Source organism: Laccaria bicolor, genomic scaffold (genome assembly GCF_000143565.1).
Source record: "Laccaria bicolor S238N-H82 LACBIscaffold_8 genomic scaffold, whole genome shotgun sequence".
NCBI classification, from domain to species: domain Eukaryota; kingdom Fungi; phylum Basidiomycota; class Agaricomycetes; order Agaricales; family Hydnangiaceae; genus Laccaria; species Laccaria bicolor.
Window position 1 is genome coordinate 1235384 of NW_001889879.1, and position 17440 is coordinate 1252823.

Consider the following 17440-nt stretch of genomic DNA (forward strand, 5'->3'; position numbering starts at 1 on the left):
GGTTCTTGCACCTACGAGGACTCTTTCGGACGTGGACGTGGACATGGACCTGATGATTCTGATGCTATTCATTGGATTAAATCGTATACATCAGCCGTCTTATCATGTCTATCATGCCAACGAGGATCGCAGATACCTTTATGTGAATTTGTCTTCTCATAACGCCTTGTCAGTGTAGTCGCAGTAGCCCCAGTGAATTACGTTTTAGGATAATTCATGGTAATGTATTTGACTTGCAAAGGAAATATAAATGAGTCTACAGCTCACCGCTGTTCACCGCTCGCCACTCACGATGGTAGTGCGCCCGTGCATCATGCGCGGTGTGGGTTACTGGAACATCGGAATTTTACTAATTGTTTGAAGGACTTTTTAGTGTTAAGGCCCTTGTGGTTAGTGGCTACTACGACGGCCGAAAAGTCAGCCTCCAGATGTCCGACTGGCCTTTCCGACTTTCTTTGGATGTTCTGATCGATCTCGGTTACTTAACTTCAGCGACATGAACAGGTCAATACTGAAACGTTTTGACGGAGCACCATATTATGGTCGTATGGATAGGCTGTCGGCTTTCTCTTCATCGACATGAGGGGTGGCATTCACGTGATGCAACTGTCATCGAAAAATCTTTCGGTGACCACGCTTGTAGTATGGCGCGACCAGCTTCACGTTGAAAGCAAAATCTCAGTCAAATCTCAGTCAGATTTTGCATACCTCTCCCACTAATGTTGACAAAGAATGGCACACGATCTTCTTCGCTTATACGAGGGGCGTTGGTCTTCACGACATTTTCACCGACGTTGATCGAGAAATGACCTAAGGTTACTACACGGCTCTGGCTACAGGTAAAGTGCATGCATCGCATGTTAAGACAGTAATGATATTTATGATAGCCGCAGATCATATTTCGGCGTATTACAGCCACGACACGGACCACGGTACACCTCGCAGCGGGTTTCCGATGAAAACAGAGTGGAAATCATTGACTGTTGATGGGGCGAGCAGGCGTGAGTTTCTACCTAGTCTCCACAGTGGAGTTAAAGCTAACAATTTTCAAAGTAACAACACCTTGCCATACCAAAAATCTGAGAAAAGCGATAAGCAAGACACAAAGACACGCATGCACCTATCAAGATTCGTTACAACTAATGCACGCTACTAAAGTGATAGCTTTGCGCATAGCTGAAGCGCTTACCCTCACATCAGGCGGCCCGATCCGGCTGCCGACTCTCGCCAATCACCTGGCTACTTCATGCCGTACTTGTCGCTCATTTGATCGTGCAGCCCGGTTCAAAGAGGTTGTCCATACGACGCCGGATCGGGAGGGATGGACCCACCGCGGACCTACCCCGGTTGAGCTGTTGAGGTTTGTGTAGGTTGCATCTTGTTTCTTCTCCGCTTCCAAGATGGTTCTAAGGGACCGATAGGTATCTGTGGAACAAAAAGCGGATGCATTTGCGAAAATTCCATCAATTCAAATTTGGAATCGAGGGACTGTGATGAGGGACCCAGTGACACAGTTCAATTCGGAATGGTTGATCCCCCTGCCTTAAGATGTAAGTTGCATTCTTCGCCACTTGGCCTCGTGTGCGCTGATTGCATATAATAACATCGCCAGTTTTCATGCTTGTTTTCTGGCAGGACTATTGTCCTTCGAGCGTTCTCGTCTTATTCTCGTCTCCACCACCACACGTGTTTTGTGAATTGGCTTGGTCGCCCTCGCCTTCTTATACCCAGGGCGAGCCTCTCTCTGAGCCACCCATCTCGATACCCTTGATTCTACACTACTCTCCCTACCTGTCGCTCATTATCCGACAATCATGCTGACTGTGGGAGCTGGTTCATCGTGTGACGTATGTCTCGAACCATTTGGTGCCGACGAAAAATGTCCTTGCTCGATAGTTTGTGGTCACGTATTCTGCGCCGAGTACGTCTCGTGGAACCCTTTGTTATGATTGCACCTTACACGCACCTTCGTTCTTTTTTGTCCATCTAGATGCCTTCATAACTTGACGCGTCCCGCCTGTCCTTTGTGCCGCCACGGGTTCAACCCAAACCTGACCGTTAAGCTTCATATCGAACTGGACACCACCCGGCCTTCTCCCACTCCCGCTCCCCTTTCCACTACCTCTGTTAGTGCTGAGCAGGAGGCACGAAGACTTCATGAAGCCATTGCGGGGATAGCCGAGACGGGTTCGACAGAGTTGAATTTACGACAACTGATTGAAGATGGAAGGTCGTTCCTTCGACAACAGCCTCGGACATTGGTGAGTGGCAATCCACTGATATGAGTCGACAATCGTTCACCCCCTTGTAGTACAGAGACTTGCGAACGGCACACCAAATGATAACGTACCTTTGCGAAGTCAAGTCGACCCTAAGATCCCAGAATGTGGTGGTGGATACTCTTACAAAGCAAGTCGCAGAGTTGGCGGAGCAGAAGGCAGATCTTGCCAAGCAAGTGGAAGACCTGACCGTATTGCGTCAGGTGGATAGCGAAACTGCGATAGCTGTGGAAGTGAGCCTTAGAGGGCATTGCACAAAGGCGCACGCCGCGTATGAAGCTATGGTAGGGTATGTACTTCCCTGGTCATTCGTTTTCCCTTTACTCATTGGTTATACAGACAAGTGAGTGACTTGACGTTCTGGCGTCTTAGTTCTTCTGTATGAACATACTTTCCTTCACAGTATAACGTCGTTGCCCAAGAGTACGCTTCGCTGGACGCGGAAGTTCGACGCCTCCGCGGGGAAGCGGACTCAAAACCTGCGCATAAGAAATCTCTACCTGGTCTCAAAGGTGCTGCCGTACAGAATCCGAACTCGTATACCGTTTCTCCTCTACCTCAATTTACCGGAGCACTGAATACTGGTATGAGTCTCTTTATGCCTCTGCCTGAGCTTGAGGAAGACGACGGGGAGGATGGCGATGACGATGACGATGAGGTTGAGGAAAATGCTGATCCTTCGGAGCACCTGAAGTACGGCCTTGCAAACAAAACCCACCCTGGTCGAAGCGAATCTCCCAGTCATGAATTTGATTATGGGTACCGCCGTTTCTTTCCAAGTTCAACAGGATCGCCAAGCTCCCCAATTCCGCCGCCTGGCGAGGATTACTTCACCAACTCTCCCAACAGTGATCTTTCACGCACTGCTCCCGCCAAGGAACGACGCCGCTCTCGACCTTCGTCATCCTCAAGTCGCCCCTCCAGCACTGCCACGTCATCGTCTGCTGATGTACCTCGGGCTCTCTCGTCTCCTAAACCACAATCACCATACCTAGGTTCAGCTCACGATGGCGAATCATCTAGAGGACATGTCAGCATGCCCAGTGGCGACAACGATCAGTTAAGGACGCGCCTCCACGACCTCTTGCATGACCCAAGCCTATCCTCTTCCCTTCCCAACATGACGCCCAATCACTTCCCTGCATCCCTTACCCACCGCGATTCGCATCATGATGAAGGATACGCTCCACGTCGCACTTTGTCGGAGAAACAAATTACTCAAGCTGGTCCTTCTCCAGGTCCTCCGTTTGTAGACCACTCATCGCATCCCTCAATGTCTCATGTTCCAGTTCCTAATCCTCGCCCACTCACCAGCAATGGCAGCAGCAGCGCTAGCGCAGCAGCTAAGGCTCTAGAGAAGGCCAAGAAAGAGCAAGAGAGGGAGCGTAGAAGGGCAGAGAAGGAGCGCAGCAAGGTAGATCGGGATTCTGACCGGTCACGGACTAATGCCACTCCCGAAACCAGCCACCCGCGAGCACGAGAACGGGCATCGAGTAGCGCCAATGCGCCTTGGAGTTCGACTTCCAGCTTTAGCTCTGGCAACTCTCGAGCCTCCTCCAGCTCTGAGAACTCTCGAGGATCCTCCAGCTCTGGTGCCTCGCTCCCACCGCTACCACGTTCGAGCAGCAGCAATGGACCGGCCTCATGGGGATCCGGTCAAAGTTATACGTCGGCAGCATCCCATCAGCCTCGGTACCCAAGTGCAGGGTTAAGCAAAGGTCTTTCCTCAGGCTCGACGGCTTTCAGCATCCCGGGTATATATTCATGATCCCAGACTAACATATGAACTCTTCTTCACTCTCTTTGCTCGTTCAGCCTTCTGCTTTGCTATTCGCATCATAGACTGGCCTTAAGTGTTGCCGCGGACAGTCGACTGGCAACTGGTTCACGTCATCTTTTTCATGTATGATTATATTGTTCTCGAAGAGCAACTTGCATTTCAACCACCCCCACTTATATTATCTATCTCATAGATATGTTGCATTGCATTCACGATGTCAGCCTGTAGCTGTAATTATCCGTAACAAATCAACAAATGAACTTGCATTTTATATTCATTTGAAGATTATGTCGAGGCTTAAGCTGAAGTAAGTGCACGTTAACTGTGTAGCGTCAGGAGGACAAATGAAGTCCATGCAGTCATTGTAGCTTATTTCCGATCTTGGTTCACTTTCGCCGAGGTGGGCGACAGATCGCAAGAGCCACTTCACAAGGATGGTCATGGGACATACTAGATGTGATCGATAACGAATTCAAATTAGCGAGCTATCAACGGCCAATGGAAAATAGCACTCAAAGGTAGACTGTCGTCATCCAGTATCTATGCCTTTGCCCAGACGCGCAGCAAGGTCCGAGACCTTCTATCGACCGGAAGTCTCGCCACCGCAAAAGTTCAACAGGAACCTGAACGGTAGTGTTCAGCCGAGGCCCTTGGTACTCCGTTCCACCCGTTTGGGCTGACAATGTGAGAGCCCCAAAAGAGGGCGACGAACGTGAGCTGCTCCATGCTGAATGGATGATTTGCTCAGTTGTCTATGGGTGGGTTGATGCTCCGATCCTCGCAGGGCGATTATCCAAACAGAGAAGCAATTCATCGATAGAGGAAGATGAAAGGCGGCAATAAACTTTCAAGTGTTGGAGTTACGTCGGATCTCATTGACATTCGCGGGCGATGTCGCGGACCATTTCGATTATGTGGCGAAGGTCTATAAGCATGAATTGATGCATTTCCGGCATCGTTGCTATAAAAACAAGAAATTCTGTACATGTTAGACAATAATACTGTAGAAGAGGAAATCAAGAATCATCCAGGCCGAGTAGATAGGGCAGATTCGAACGTCCGAGATAAAAGGAGAGTGTCCTAAGTTTGGGACGAACAATGATTCAACCCAGCACCGCAAAATTGAGCCATCAAAAGCCATAACAAAAACTGCCGCAATAGATTAGCAATTCGCTCTATGATTGCCTGAGGAGCAACTCACAAGCGCTACGACGACCGAAAGAGCGATCATCTTGCTGTTCTTCCACCACATCTGCCTCCTGACGCTCCGAGCGCCTCTGCGAAAAGCCGTCGCCTGACCTGCCATGACATCCGTCTTATCCACTAACAGCTCAATACGCTCACCCCTGCTGAGAATCTGCTCCACGTTTTGAACCATAATGTCTTTTACTTGATTCAATTCATTTTGTGCACGCGCGAGTTCGTCCGAGGGAGGCGCAGTGTTGTAGGTCTGGAGCAAAGCCGAGATCGTTGGTCCGAAGCTCCCTTGAAGGCTGTACGCGGGTATCTCATCTTGAGATGATGACGACGACGACGACGGAGCAGCCGTAAACTGTGGAGCATCAGTACTGGCAGGTGATACACATTGAGGCAGAAGCGCGCTACGATACCTTGCGTTGAAGGTCAGCCAAGAAGGCAAATGATGTTCTCCTGAGGGTCAGGTCAGAACTGGTCTTCGGAGCAACACAATGCGTCTCACCGCCCTACAGAGTCGTCTGCCATGACGAGGTAAGTGTATCCATCTTCAGAGATGTAGTGAAATTGGTATTGTTCCCAAGCATATGTGAGTTTGCTATTGGAATTTGTTTAGACGCCGGGCATGAGCGGAAACGTTGCATACCTGTTGTTTGGCGGAATCTTGGACAATATAGTTTGCGTAGCTGTAAGGTAGTTAGGCGCCAGAAAGGCCGAGGACGTTGATCTCATCCACCTTGTGAGAAATCCCGACCGCCCGCTTTGTGTTCCGCAAGAACAGTGGTCCCTTTGGCCACAAGAGCATGAATCTATAACTCCTTCAGTCATCACTTCTCTGTATCCTCGATCTATTCACCAGTGACATGGCAAGCCCGTTGAGGAGAAATGCAAGCGACCACTGATTGGTGAACAAGCTCGAGGCGGCTTGAGGTAAAGTGTGTTACCTCATGATTCCCACACTGTCAATGTAATATCGTGACCCTGTTCGACGCTTTCCAGGACGTTTTCTACATTCTTCAAGTTTGTTGAGGCGTTCTTTCTTGGTTATTTCGGCTCTGGCGCATTTCAAAACTCTTCTAGAGGCATTTTTGTCACCCCATTGTGGAGAATTTATTGTCTTCACTGGCAATTGCTCAGTCATTTACCAACGTACTATGGCATCCACTGAAAGTGCCAGCAACGATGGCGATGAGCGCGGGAAGCCGCTAGCCTACCAGCGGGAAGCTCTGGATATAACGCGCTGGTTACCTGGACAGCTCAAGTTTTTCTTTCTGGTCTTAATGGGCATGGAGCCAACGCTTCAAATTTCGAGAATCAGGCGACGGGGGCGCGTAGTATGCTTCATGTTTCCCGTCGGCCTCCATACTTCCACGACTTCTAGGCCATTCGCGATCATCAAAGCCTCATACATCCCATCTCCCTCATTTACAAGTGGCGCACCGCCGGTTCGCCGGCGCCAGCAACTCGGCATTGACATTGCATTCTCTCCGAAATGATGATCTCGACCAACTATAAAACTTCGAGGGTCATGATCATTTTGGTAGAAGCTTAACCACTGGCAATCAACGCCACTTTTTCGGGTTTTCGTATGCTCGCCGTCGGTCCACGACTGGACCCAGTTATCTGATATGGCATGCAAAAGTTAACAACTCGAAAGGACTTGTCCTTCCTGTCAAGCCTTATCGATTACTACGCGGATGGGATGAGGGTGCGTAAATCACCATTGTCATATCGAGCAAGTGTCTATTTTTTCTTCCGCCCCCGAACCGGTAAAGGCTCATGCCCCGCCAAGACAGGATCCTGGATAAGGAAACTTTATATCCACCTGAAGTGAGGAAGGTCGCTAGGGATAAGGTGTTCTCAGCATCGTGGTTGTGCTTGCGAGGGTCTTCGAAAATCGCGACGTCCACGATACAGGCCGAAGAAACCTCCATTCAACCACGTTGTGTTAGACCTATGCTTCACCTACCACGGTCTCGAATGAGGAGCTCCAACACTCAACGAGAATTCGGGTTTGAGATAGCCAGTTACTAAAAGCAACCCTCTTTGCCGTAGATGTGGGTGATGACTCCGGATAATGTTACTTCCAGTTACCAGCCGCGGCAGGGTGGTGGTCTCAAGGTGTCAACCGACTTTTCAAAACAGCTGCTCTTGCAACTGCCCTCCGAAGAATATCACTGTACGTCTCGCGTACGCTAAGAATTATCACGTTCAATCCTTGCTGACGTCTACACTTCGTGATAGGTTAATTTTTTAGATGGATGGAGATGCCCATTTCAGAGCTGATATAACGTTCGCTGTGCAACAAATTGAGAAGGCCTTGAGAGGGCTTGGAGAGTTTGCAATCCTTCAAGTGTCTGAAACACGTTGGTCAATCACGTGCACCATGAACACATCCACTGCCCAAGGCGGCTCAATTGCCCGCCTGGACTTTGCGAACGTGAAGATTGAGATTGCTATTGCATGGCTGCCGCATTCGGTTTACAGATTCAGATATTTAAATCCTTCCATTTGCCCCTCACTGGCATATGCATCACATATTCGGGTTAAGGAAGTAATTCTAGTAGGAACAGAAACTATGGCATTTGGGGTGCACTTTCTAAACTGGTGACGTATGACCTTGCAGCCGGACTTGTACGTACTGCGTTTATATTTCGAGAAGAACGCGATAGAAGTTCGCCTTACGCTCAAGTTCCTCCGAGTCCATTTCTGATTTGTGCACATCACGTGTTCACACGATTCACGGAAAAGTTCTTCAATTCTTGTTCTTTTCAGGTTCTTTTCCTGTCTTTTCATTTCCTATTTCACAGATGCTAGTGGGTGCTTATTTTATCAGAGGGAATTATCTAACCTTGGGAGATAGGATAGGCCACCAAATGATGTTCAGCGCTAGAATGAGCACGAGGCGCGAGTGCTTTAAGGTGGGGTACTACTATTTCGTTCCCACATCTATTTCGAGGCAATCCTTCTGTGCACGGCGCTTCGCAACGTTCCCACCGACGAGTGCGTCCTTGAGGTGTAAACGAGTACCAACAATCCCTCCGAACCAATATTGCGGTAATCTATGCTCATTCTCCACCCTTCGAGCTGCTGCGATGTCTGTCTGGAGGTTTACAACTGGGGTAACACAGCACAATTGCCCCATGCTATACCCTGTGGCCATGTATTTTGTAAAACGTGGATATTCAGCTTCATTCATCTCATTCTCATCTAATTACCATGTCGACGACTTAGCTGCCTAACATCAGTCACTCCGCCAAAATGCCCTTTGTGCCGCAAAACATTCGTTCCTACTACTGCAAAGAAGCTGCATGTTGACCGCCCTGCGCCATCGAAGCAGGATGTGGGGGAGCTCGAGTTGCTTCGGAGGCTGTCGCTGTCATGGTCGACGTCGGCAGACAGTCGGCAAGTACAAGTGCTGAAGGAAGTAGATGCATGGTTGAGGGACCGGCCGTCGGAGACGGCAAGTTCTTGCGCCTGGGTATCTGCGTGGGGTAACTAAATTTTATTTTTCTGCAGAGCATACCCCTAAGAATAGCCCGCGAGGCGGTGGACAAGTGCCAAGCAGCCGTTAGGGGCAGGGAACAAGACAAGACGACCATCAAGCAGTTGAAGAGAGAGATCAAGGACCATCGGAAGCGAATGCCGCTTGACCATGACGGGGACGCTGCACTGGTCGCCCAAACTAACAAATCTAAAATATTTGAGGAGTAGGTTTCGGTGACCATTCTGTGCGTGATTAGTATTGCTGATGGCATTTTCATAGAAAGCTAGCTCAATGCAACGCCGAGATGCATTGCCTGCGGATTGAAATGGAGAGCTTACGGACTGAAAACGACCGGTATAGTCACGATTGTGATTTTGCGGATGCCTAATTCTTGACCAGTACTTTATAGCATGGCTTCGTTCAGGGATTTCATCGTTCCCAGCTACAAGAAACTACAGGTCCGCACTGACTGCCTCGATGATGAAAATCGTGCTTTATTCCGTGAGCTGCAAGACGTCAAGTCATTGCTTACAGATACACAATCTCTACTGGAGGTCAAGGATGAGGAGCTAAAGACGGCGCCCCCTGCCGTTATTCGGAAAGTTACTGCCCTGAACCACGAGATAATGCGAATGGCTACTCTTCTCGGAGAGTTGGTCCAGACGACGGAGACGGCGGAGGTGAAGGAGACTACTAGTTGGATGCTAGACAAGCGATTGGCAAGTTTCCTGAGCACCAAATTGTTGAACAGGCGCGAATCTGGTTGGTCAGGGCCCGATGTACTACTTGTTGTGATAGTCTTCCGGATTGCCATTACGAGATGGTGCCAGATCATGATTACTTCCTGGAAAGCCAGCGATCAGTTGCTAGCGGACTCCGGGGAATTTCTCGATATTCGTCAATTTGGTGAGTGACTATTCAGTAAAATAGAATTCTACCGGGTTGATATCCATTGTTTAGATGATCCAACTGTCTGTGGGCATTGGCGGTCGAACACCCGGGCCCATTTTCGGCGGTCTTCATTCGACGATTTGAACTGGTCGGAGGGCTTATTACAGGGATTGTGCGACGTCCTCGATGTCGCTGGGTGGTCAATTCGAGAGCCAGATCCATGTCTGTTTGAAATAAGACTCTCACTTCTTTTTGCGGCCGTGAAGAATTTGCGCATCGCTCTCAGGGAAGGCATAAAGTCCATTGACTTGGAGGTGGCTACCATCGAGGCCGGCACTGTCTTCAACTCCGCCTTCATGAACGCAGATCCGATGTCGTCGCCCTTTATAAGTAGCCAGCAGGAGGGTGCGCCTGAGACGGTTATTGGGACAACTGGATTTGGACTGTGGGCAAAAAAAGGTCCCCTCCACCATTTTGAGATGGCCTTTTTGCCGAACGTCATTCTTGAGGGGGTGCTGAGCGGTGAGGGCTCATGTATGATGTAGACTGAGCGATCCCTACGACGGCTCAAAATTTGAGCCGTCGTAGGGATTGGCATGTAATGGAGATAGGATAAGGCTGGCATAGCGGCTGAGATGGTTCGTGACACTGAGATATCTTCAATAATTTCCTTCTTCTCAAGGACGTTGATTAATTGTAGATATGGCATTGGTAGATTATGAGGGCATCAGTATTTCTACACTCCGCTTGTCACGACTTGTTTGGGCTTTTTTCGACTCGTACGAGCCCAAACGAGTCGAAACGAGCCACAAGTCGCAAGTTGACAAGTAGATCCAAAAATCTCGCAAGTTGAGTTGTGAGATTGCTCAACGAGCTCTAACAAGCTGACAAGCTCAGAAAAGTGGTAATCTTATTTTTGGTATTTCATAGCAAAAAATTAGGTATAACTGATCATTGTATGGTACTAGCACAATACAGTGAGAATATGACAGTACACTATTAAAGAATCCTTTGCCATCCACACCAGCGACGCCAGGAGGGACACATCCCTCCCCCATTGGGTCCCTTCCACAAGCTCTGTATACCCCCTTCTCAAACCCCCTTCCTGCCCCTGCAAGTGCATACTGGTACATATGTCGTCGAAACGGCGTGCGCGGCGGAGTGACGTGGCGATGGTTGGTGTGCGGTGTGGGCAACGGCGGCTGGCTGGGGACTTGTCAGTCAAAGGGGGGGGATATCGGGGGTTGCTGACCTTTTGGCAGCACTCGTTCCTCCACGATCATTTGTCGTCGTCGTGGTTGCTGCTGTGGACTTCGTGGCACGTCAGAAAGGTTCGGCTTGGAAAGTTCTTGGGCACATAGCAGCGGGCTAAAAAGAACGAAATGGCAGATGCGATGGCTTCTGTATGACTTCGTTCTCTAATTTAACAAAACCAGGCTCCAGCCTAAAAAGAGTGAATTGGAGAGATGGGTGGACGAGAAATCTAGGAGAGACCGAAGAGCCAAAGATGTAACGTACCGTTGACAAGCCACGTCGTCACCGCGACGTGGCATTGAGTCAGCTGGTGCTTGCCTGGTTGCTGTCGCTGCTGGCGTGGCGTGGCGGCATTGGGCTGACTGGTGCTCGTGGTTGAGGCTGGTGACGTGGCGTCACCACGTCGTTTTGTCGGGGCTGGTGTCGTCGGTGTGAGCTATTGTGGTTGTGGGAGGTCAAACGATGGTTCCGGGAGGTAATGGTTGGTGGTGGCGGTGGTGACGCAGCAGAGGTGGGTGGTCACTGTGGATGATGGTGTGGTTAAGATGAGAGGGAAATTACAGAACGGACGTGGTTACCAACTGTTACATAAGCAAGTTCGCGAACCACTTTTTTCGCTAAGTCCCCTCATGGTCAGGCACCTCGTCAGCTTGTGAGCTTGTGTCAACTTGTGACTTGGCAACAAGCTGTCAGTCACAAAAAGTCGTGAAAAGCTGACAAGTAAAGTGTAGGTTTGCTGATGGGTCGCCTTATAGCTGAATGCAAAACCCTAGACACCTCGCAGAAATTTCTTGACTCCGCCTCGCTTTGTGTAAACAACCATTTGAGGAAGGAAGCGGGCATCAATGACGCAAATCCTCCACCAACTCAGGTATATGGAGTGCTCCACACTCCACTCGAGGTTATAATGATACGGACTTGTGCCAAGTGCAGTTGTTTGCACAAAGCGAGGCGGAGACCAGAAGTTTTCGGGAGGTGTCTAGGGTTTTGCATTTGGCTGTAAAGGCCTTTCGTTTACTTTGATATCACGTGATATCTATGTAATAAAAATAATCAATCACTGCACATCGGCGACTCGAAGTTCATTTTCCTTTCACTACATTTCCATCTTTCTTGTAGGTGAGTTGCTCATTGTATAAGAGGGGCTTATCTAACTTCTAAGCTTGGTTAGACCGCCATGGTGTTCAGCAATAGAATGGGCGTCATTGCTGTTGCCTGCGGACACCTATTTCTGCATTCGGGGCGCTTCGCAACCTACCCACTGACGAGCGCGTATTTGAGGTGTAAACGAACGACAATAACTCCCTCAAACGAATACTGCGACAAGTTATGCTCATTGTTCACCCTTCCAGTTGCTGCGATGTTTGCCTGGAAAAGTATACATGGGATGACCCAGCCCAACTGCCCTATGCTATACCCTGTGGCCATATATTCTGTGAAACGTGGGTATTCAATCTCGTTCATCTCAGTCTCATCTGATCATCATGACGACGAATTAGGTGCTTGACAGCTATCACTCCGCCAAACTGCCCTTTGTGCCGCAATTCATTCGATCGCAGTACCATAAAGAAGCTGCGCGTCGATCACCTTGAAACATCGGAGCAGCAGGAGCTTGAACTTCTACGGAGGCTGGCGCTGTCATGGGGTCTGCCAAACGATCAGCAAGTAAAAGTGTTGGAGGAAATAGATGTGTGGTTGGGCGACCGAGAGGCAGAAATAACGAGTCCTTGCGTTTCCGTATCCATGGGGTCAGATTATTCTCCTATGCAGGGTACGGCCCTCATAAAGGCCCGTGAGGTGGCGGCCAAATGCCAACAGCTCCTGAGGAGCAAGGAACAAGATGAAAGGACCATTAGGGAGTTGAAGAGGGAGGTTCAGGACTACACACCAATGGACAATGCGCTGGCCGCCGAGCTTTATCTTTTGAAAAAAGTCGGGAAAATCGGGGAGTATGTCGCGCCTTTGTGTGTGATTACCGCTGATGATATTCCTAGAGAGTTAGCGCAACGCGAAGCAGACATAGAACACTTGCGGACAGAGAACAGCCGGTATGTTAAGCGCCGTAATTTCTCGCTCATTCATGACGGCTAAGGTTACTCATAGTAGGGTAACTCAATATGAAGCCGAGATGCAAGGCTTGCGGACTGAAAACAGCCGGTATGCTCGACTCTCATTCTCATTCTCAGATGCTAATGCCTCTTATAGCAGGGTAGCTCGATGCGAAGCCGAGATAGAAGCCTTGCGGACTGAAAACAACCGGTATTTCTACCACTGTACTTCTGTGCTCATTCATAGCGACTAATGCTACTTACAGCAGGGTAGCTCAATGCGAAGCCGAGCTAGAGGGCTTGCAGACCGAAAACAGCCGGTACACTTACCATGTGCTTCCTCGCTCATTCATAACAGCTAATGCTACTTACAGTATGATAGCTAAACACGAAGACGAAATGGAAGGCTTGCAGGCTGAAAACAATCGGTATGCTTGGAATTGTTCCTTCTTGCTTATTAAAAGATGTTGATGCTACTTATGGCAGGTTAGCTCAGTGCGAAGTCAACTTGCGAACTGAAAACGACCAGTATGATTGAATTCACGATCTTCTGGTTGTCTGGCTTCTAACGGCATTCGTAGCAGGGTAGCTCTACACGCAGCGAAAGTGGAATGTTTAAAAGCCGAATTGGAATGTCTGTCAGCCGAGGTGGAATATCCGAAAGCCGAGGTGGAATTTCTGAAAGCAAAAGCAGAATACCTGGAGGCCGAAATACATCGGTATGATTGGTTTTGTACGCCTGAGTGTGATCACATATGCTCATGGTATTTTAGCCAGGTTGCTCAACACAGAGCCGAGGTAGAATGTCTGAAGGGCGACATAAACCGGTACGAGTGGCGTTGTGTGTTTAAGTGTACTACAAATCCTCATGGTACTTGTAGCCATGTTGCTCAGAAAGCAGCTGAGGTAGAATCCTTGCGCGCTGAAATCAGTTAGTATCAAGCTTTTTTTTTTAGCAGCATCCAATCTTCATGTAAACATGGTCAGCTGACTCAGACAGTGTCCTGTCACTAACGAAAGACCTTTGGACTGAAGAATGGTTGGCATCTCCCTTGGCCTCGTTTAGGGACCTCATCGTTCCCAGCTACAAGGAACTACAGGTTCGAACGAAGTACCTCGATGACGAAAATCACAATTTATCCCGTGAGCTCGAGGCTGTCAAGACACTGCTGTCGGAAGTCAGAGATGGGGAGTCCGAGGAGGCGCGAGTCTTTGTTGCTAATACCGACGCAATTTCCACCGCAGATGTCATCCGGCAGGTTACTGACCTGAACTGTCAGATACGTGAAATGGCTACTCATTTCAGAAAGCTGCTCCAGAACGTTGAGATCCCTGTCACCACTCAGGGACCAGTGACAGAAACGCTAGATAATGCTAGCTGGATGCTTGGAAAGCAGCTGGCGAGTTTCCTAAGCGCCAATTTGTTGGTTCAGCGCGCAGCTGCCTGCACAGTGCCAGACCCATTGCTCGCTGATGTGGTCCTCCAGATTGCCATCACGAGGTGGTGCAGATTCATGATCTCTTCATGGATACCCAGTCATCACACAATGGTGGACTTTATGAAGATTCTTTATTCTGGGATTTCGTCAATTTGGTAAGTGACTGTCAAATAAAATGAATTTCATCAGTTTGGTAACAATTGTCCAGAGGTTCCTGCTATCCGCGGGTGTTGGCGATCGATTACACGGGCACAGCTATGGCGGTCTTCATCTGACGACTTGCGCTGGTCGGAAGGTTTTATGCAAGGATTGGATAGCATCCTCGATGTTGCTGGATGGTCAATCCAAGAGGCAGATCGACATCAACTTGAAATGAGACTCCCACGTCTTTTCGAAGCCGTGAAGGATTTGCGGAAGGTCATCAGGGAAGACATCACATCCATCGACCTTGAGGTAGCCACCATTGAAGCTGGCACCACCTTCGACACCGAATATATGGAACCGCATTGGATGTCGTCACTATTTTTAGAACGCCGGGAGGAGCGCATTTCAGACTCGGAGGAGGTGATTGGAACAACTGGACTGGGTCTGCGGGCACGAAAGGGTCATGTGCTTCATCTTGAAATGGTCCTCCTACCGCAGGTTGCTCTACGAGGTGCTGAAGAGTTGATGAATTTTTCACATAACACAAAAGCCCGCGTAGTTACGTAGAACTGGGTTGAGTTTATTTGTCTTAGAATTCGTTGTTAGGCAGCTCAACACTATGGATCGTTGGATCGTTTGGTATTCTGAAGAATGAGATTAGGAAACGAGTTGTTCAGAAGATCCCCCGTGACAGCAGCGAACGTTTACGAAGTTAATACACAGAGAGATTCTCTCGACGCCTCTTCCACCATTCCTTTTCCAGCTCTGGCCAATATCGCAAGGTGAACGCTTCTTCGTCATCCTCGTATTTGTCCAACAGTTTGCGGGTCCCTCATACGAGCAGAGCCGGGGTGCCACTATAGTCACCGAAAGCGACGAGATTATCTTCTTTAGGCTTGTTCAATATACCTAGCCGGAAGGCAGAGAAATTCTACGAGTAGGTCAAATGTTGTTTGAGCAGACTTCAGCTGGCGTGAAAGGGAAGGAGGTAAATGGAAAGTAGCGCTTTGAACAAACAAGTAACTCACAGAGTCCGATCTCTGTTCCTGCTCGGATGTACCGATGAATCTATAAAGTATATGACACGCCCTCAGCTCGACACGGAAACCGTCGTCATCCAGTGCAGGGTGCGTCCAGACTTGAATTCCCGTTAGAATACATTCATATTCATCTCCAAAGATCATCTGGGTGAGGGTCAATGAAGTGATAGCCACTCCGCGAAGCATCCACTTACATCCTCTTGACATAGGACCCGCCTGCGGCCTGACCATCCCCAAACATGGGGTGTCGTTGTTTCCAGAGTAGCCACTTGGCGATGAGCTTCATATGGCTGTCTCCCGCTCGTATAAACTGCGAAAAGATCAGAGCGAGTCATTCATCACAAAATAGTACCACCGACAAACGAATAGAAGATGAGTTAACCAGGTAGTGCCAAGGGCCGCAAGTGCCTCGACCATGTCTCCAGGGCCTCCTTTCTGACCACAGGCCAGGATGGCAGACGCGACGTCGCGTTTTCCACTTTCGCCTCCCCACCCTTGTCCACATGCGAGCATGGCAGCCACGACGGCACCGAGATCCACGGATATTGCTCCAGAACCTTTTCTGCATGTAAAGGTACCAGTGCAGGGGGTCGGGCACGAACTTCTCATTGATGATCTTTCGTGCAGCACCGATCAGGGTGTCGAGATCGGCTTGGCTTTGTTCGACAAAGGTAATTCCGGGCTTCAATTTCCCATAAATTTCGGGAGAGAGCCGCATGAAGATGTCGCAGTAAGCTGTGAGCCGAGTGACGCGAGGCATTCACTTTTGGTTGTCATTTTGATTGTTCAAGCTGCGTCGGACCGGCTCTGGGGCACGACTCTTTTCAGATTTCGGATGAAGGGGGTTAAGTACCTGTCAATGCAGGCGAAGGGTGAGCCTGGGTGGGTGGGCGAGAGCCTAGAGGCGAGTTCGTAAGAGCTCTCGAGTACGCACCACTTGTAGACCAACGAATCAGGGTCACACCTGAGCCCAGCTTGGTGCATAAGAACGTCCCCTTTTTGCCCAAAAATCTTGTTCGCCGAAGGGTACAGTCGGGGTACAGTGGTCATGGCTGAACAAAAGGTTATCGTGGTTCGAGGGACAGAGCTGTCATGCTACCTATTACCCATTTCCTTATATTGTTACCTACTTAGCTTACATCTACAGGAGAGAAAAAAAGAATAGCGATAGCGAATTATCAGAGAGCATTCGAAAGTCCGTTCATATACTACGAAAAAGAAGAAAAACCATTAAGGTATGAGTTCATGAACAAAAGCAGGGACTAGCAAAAGCACACTAGTACTAGTAGAGACCAAAGGAGAAAAAAGAGAATTGAAAAGATCTACATAAAGTTGTCATAACTGAACGAGCGTAAAAATCCACGACTGGATACCACAGGCGTAGGAGCCGTGATAGCCGGAGGACCAGCACTAACAGGTTCATTCAAAGCCAGACCAAGAGCATTGCCTGCAAAAGCAGACGACGGCGCGTCCGTGTAGTACTCTGCGTCCGTCCAGACATCCGCCGGGGCCGTGAGGGGTTCCTGTGCAAGGGCACCAGTAGCAACAGCTGCAGACGACGATCCACGCCGACGTCGATGACGGCTGCTAGTGTGTCTCGCGGAAGAGCGGTTAGCGTCTCGGTGTGTGGTGTTCGTAGCTGGTCGTGGAGGAGGATCTACTTCGTTCCGGCCGTATGTCTCGACTGTGATAGTTTGAGTATGTCTAGAGCCTTGTGGGGCTGCTAGAACTTGCATGGCAGGCGTTGAGGGGTATGACACGTGCCGAGATTGCTGCCCATCTCGAGCGTTGGACGTTGATGCGTGTTGGTAGGTGGGTTTTGCGCCAGTGGCTGGAGGAGGTGGAGTGATCCGCACACCAAGAAGTGTGCTCGGTCCTTCCTGT

At 49.4% G+C, this 17440-nt stretch overlaps 7 protein-coding genes across 7 annotated transcripts; 4 read left to right on the forward strand and 3 right to left on the reverse strand.

The window, feature by feature from the left end:
- Positions 1 to 955: 955 nt before the first annotated feature.
- On the forward strand, positions 956 to 1494 carry LACBIDRAFT_318254 (uncharacterized protein; the record flags this gene model as incomplete). Its single annotated transcript, XM_001879265.1, has 3 exons — positions 956 to 1001; positions 1054 to 1360; positions 1422 to 1494. 3 exons carry the CDS (start codon positions 956 to 958, stop codon positions 1492 to 1494), a joined length of 426 nt encoding a protein of 141 aa, XP_001879300.1.
- Positions 1495 to 1814: 320 nt separating this feature from the next.
- Positions 1815 to 4889, forward strand: LACBIDRAFT_325812 (uncharacterized protein; the record flags this gene model as incomplete). The annotated part of the gene is given in 11 exon segments (XM_001879266.1): positions 1815 to 1921; positions 1991 to 2261; positions 2312 to 2568; positions 2619 to 2622; positions 2683 to 4033; positions 4288 to 4366; positions 4390 to 4459; positions 4541 to 4577; positions 4597 to 4627; positions 4701 to 4817; positions 4844 to 4889. The coding sequence occupies 11 exon segments, from the start codon at positions 1815 to 1817 to the stop codon at positions 4887 to 4889; spliced, it is 2370 nt and encodes a 789-aa protein (XP_001879301.1).
- A 98-nt stretch (positions 4890 to 4987) lies between these two features.
- On the reverse strand, positions 4988 to 6118 carry LACBIDRAFT_399519 (VAMP/synaptobrevin-like protein; the record flags this gene model as incomplete). The annotated part of the gene is made up of 7 exons (XM_001879513.1): positions 4988 to 5208; positions 5261 to 5611; positions 5670 to 5709; positions 5759 to 5851; positions 5900 to 5939; positions 5990 to 6062; positions 6110 to 6118. The coding sequence occupies 7 exons, from the start codon at positions 6116 to 6118 to the stop codon at positions 5140 to 5142; spliced, it is 675 nt and encodes a 224-aa protein (XP_001879548.1). The 3' UTR covers positions 4988 to 5139.
- A 768-nt stretch (positions 6119 to 6886) lies between these two features.
- On the forward strand, positions 6887 to 10462 carry LACBIDRAFT_325813 (uncharacterized protein; the record flags this gene model as incomplete). Its single annotated transcript, XM_001879267.1, has 11 exons — positions 6887 to 6961; positions 7344 to 7432; positions 7534 to 7807; positions 7880 to 7887; positions 8090 to 8416; positions 8488 to 8747; positions 8792 to 8963; positions 9020 to 9094; positions 9150 to 9646; positions 9701 to 10153; positions 10347 to 10462. 11 exons carry the CDS (start codon positions 6887 to 6889, stop codon positions 10460 to 10462), a joined length of 2346 nt encoding a protein of 781 aa, XP_001879302.1.
- Positions 10463 to 10559: 97 nt separating this feature from the next.
- On the reverse strand, positions 10560 to 11414 carry LACBIDRAFT_318259 (uncharacterized protein). The gene is made up of 3 exons (XM_001879514.1): positions 11150 to 11414; positions 10884 to 10999; positions 10560 to 10837 (listed from the first exon to the last, which is right to left on the reverse strand). Exons 1-3 carry the CDS (start codon positions 11182 to 11184, stop codon positions 10596 to 10598), a joined length of 393 nt encoding a protein of 130 aa, XP_001879549.1. The 5' UTR covers positions 11185 to 11414; the 3' UTR covers positions 10560 to 10595.
- A 648-nt stretch (positions 11415 to 12062) lies between these two features.
- On the forward strand, positions 12063 to 14748 carry LACBIDRAFT_318261 (uncharacterized protein; the record flags this gene model as incomplete). The annotated part of the gene is made up of 12 exons (XM_001879268.1): positions 12063 to 12327; positions 12396 to 12933; positions 12992 to 13042; positions 13094 to 13144; positions 13200 to 13253; positions 13308 to 13361; positions 13420 to 13461; positions 13515 to 13652; positions 13707 to 13760; positions 13815 to 13864; positions 13921 to 14527; positions 14583 to 14748. The coding sequence occupies 12 exons, from the start codon at positions 12063 to 12065 to the stop codon at positions 14746 to 14748; spliced, it is 2070 nt and encodes a 689-aa protein (XP_001879303.1).
- Positions 14749 to 15406: 658 nt separating this feature from the next.
- Positions 15407 to 16274, reverse strand: LACBIDRAFT_318263 (uncharacterized protein; the record flags this gene model as incomplete). The annotated part of the gene is made up of 4 exons (XM_001879515.1): positions 15407 to 15484; positions 15545 to 15700; positions 15751 to 15866; positions 15920 to 16274. 4 exons carry the CDS (start codon positions 16272 to 16274, stop codon positions 15407 to 15409), a joined length of 705 nt encoding a protein of 234 aa, XP_001879550.1.
- Between the last annotated feature and the right edge of the window lie 1166 nt (positions 16275 to 17440).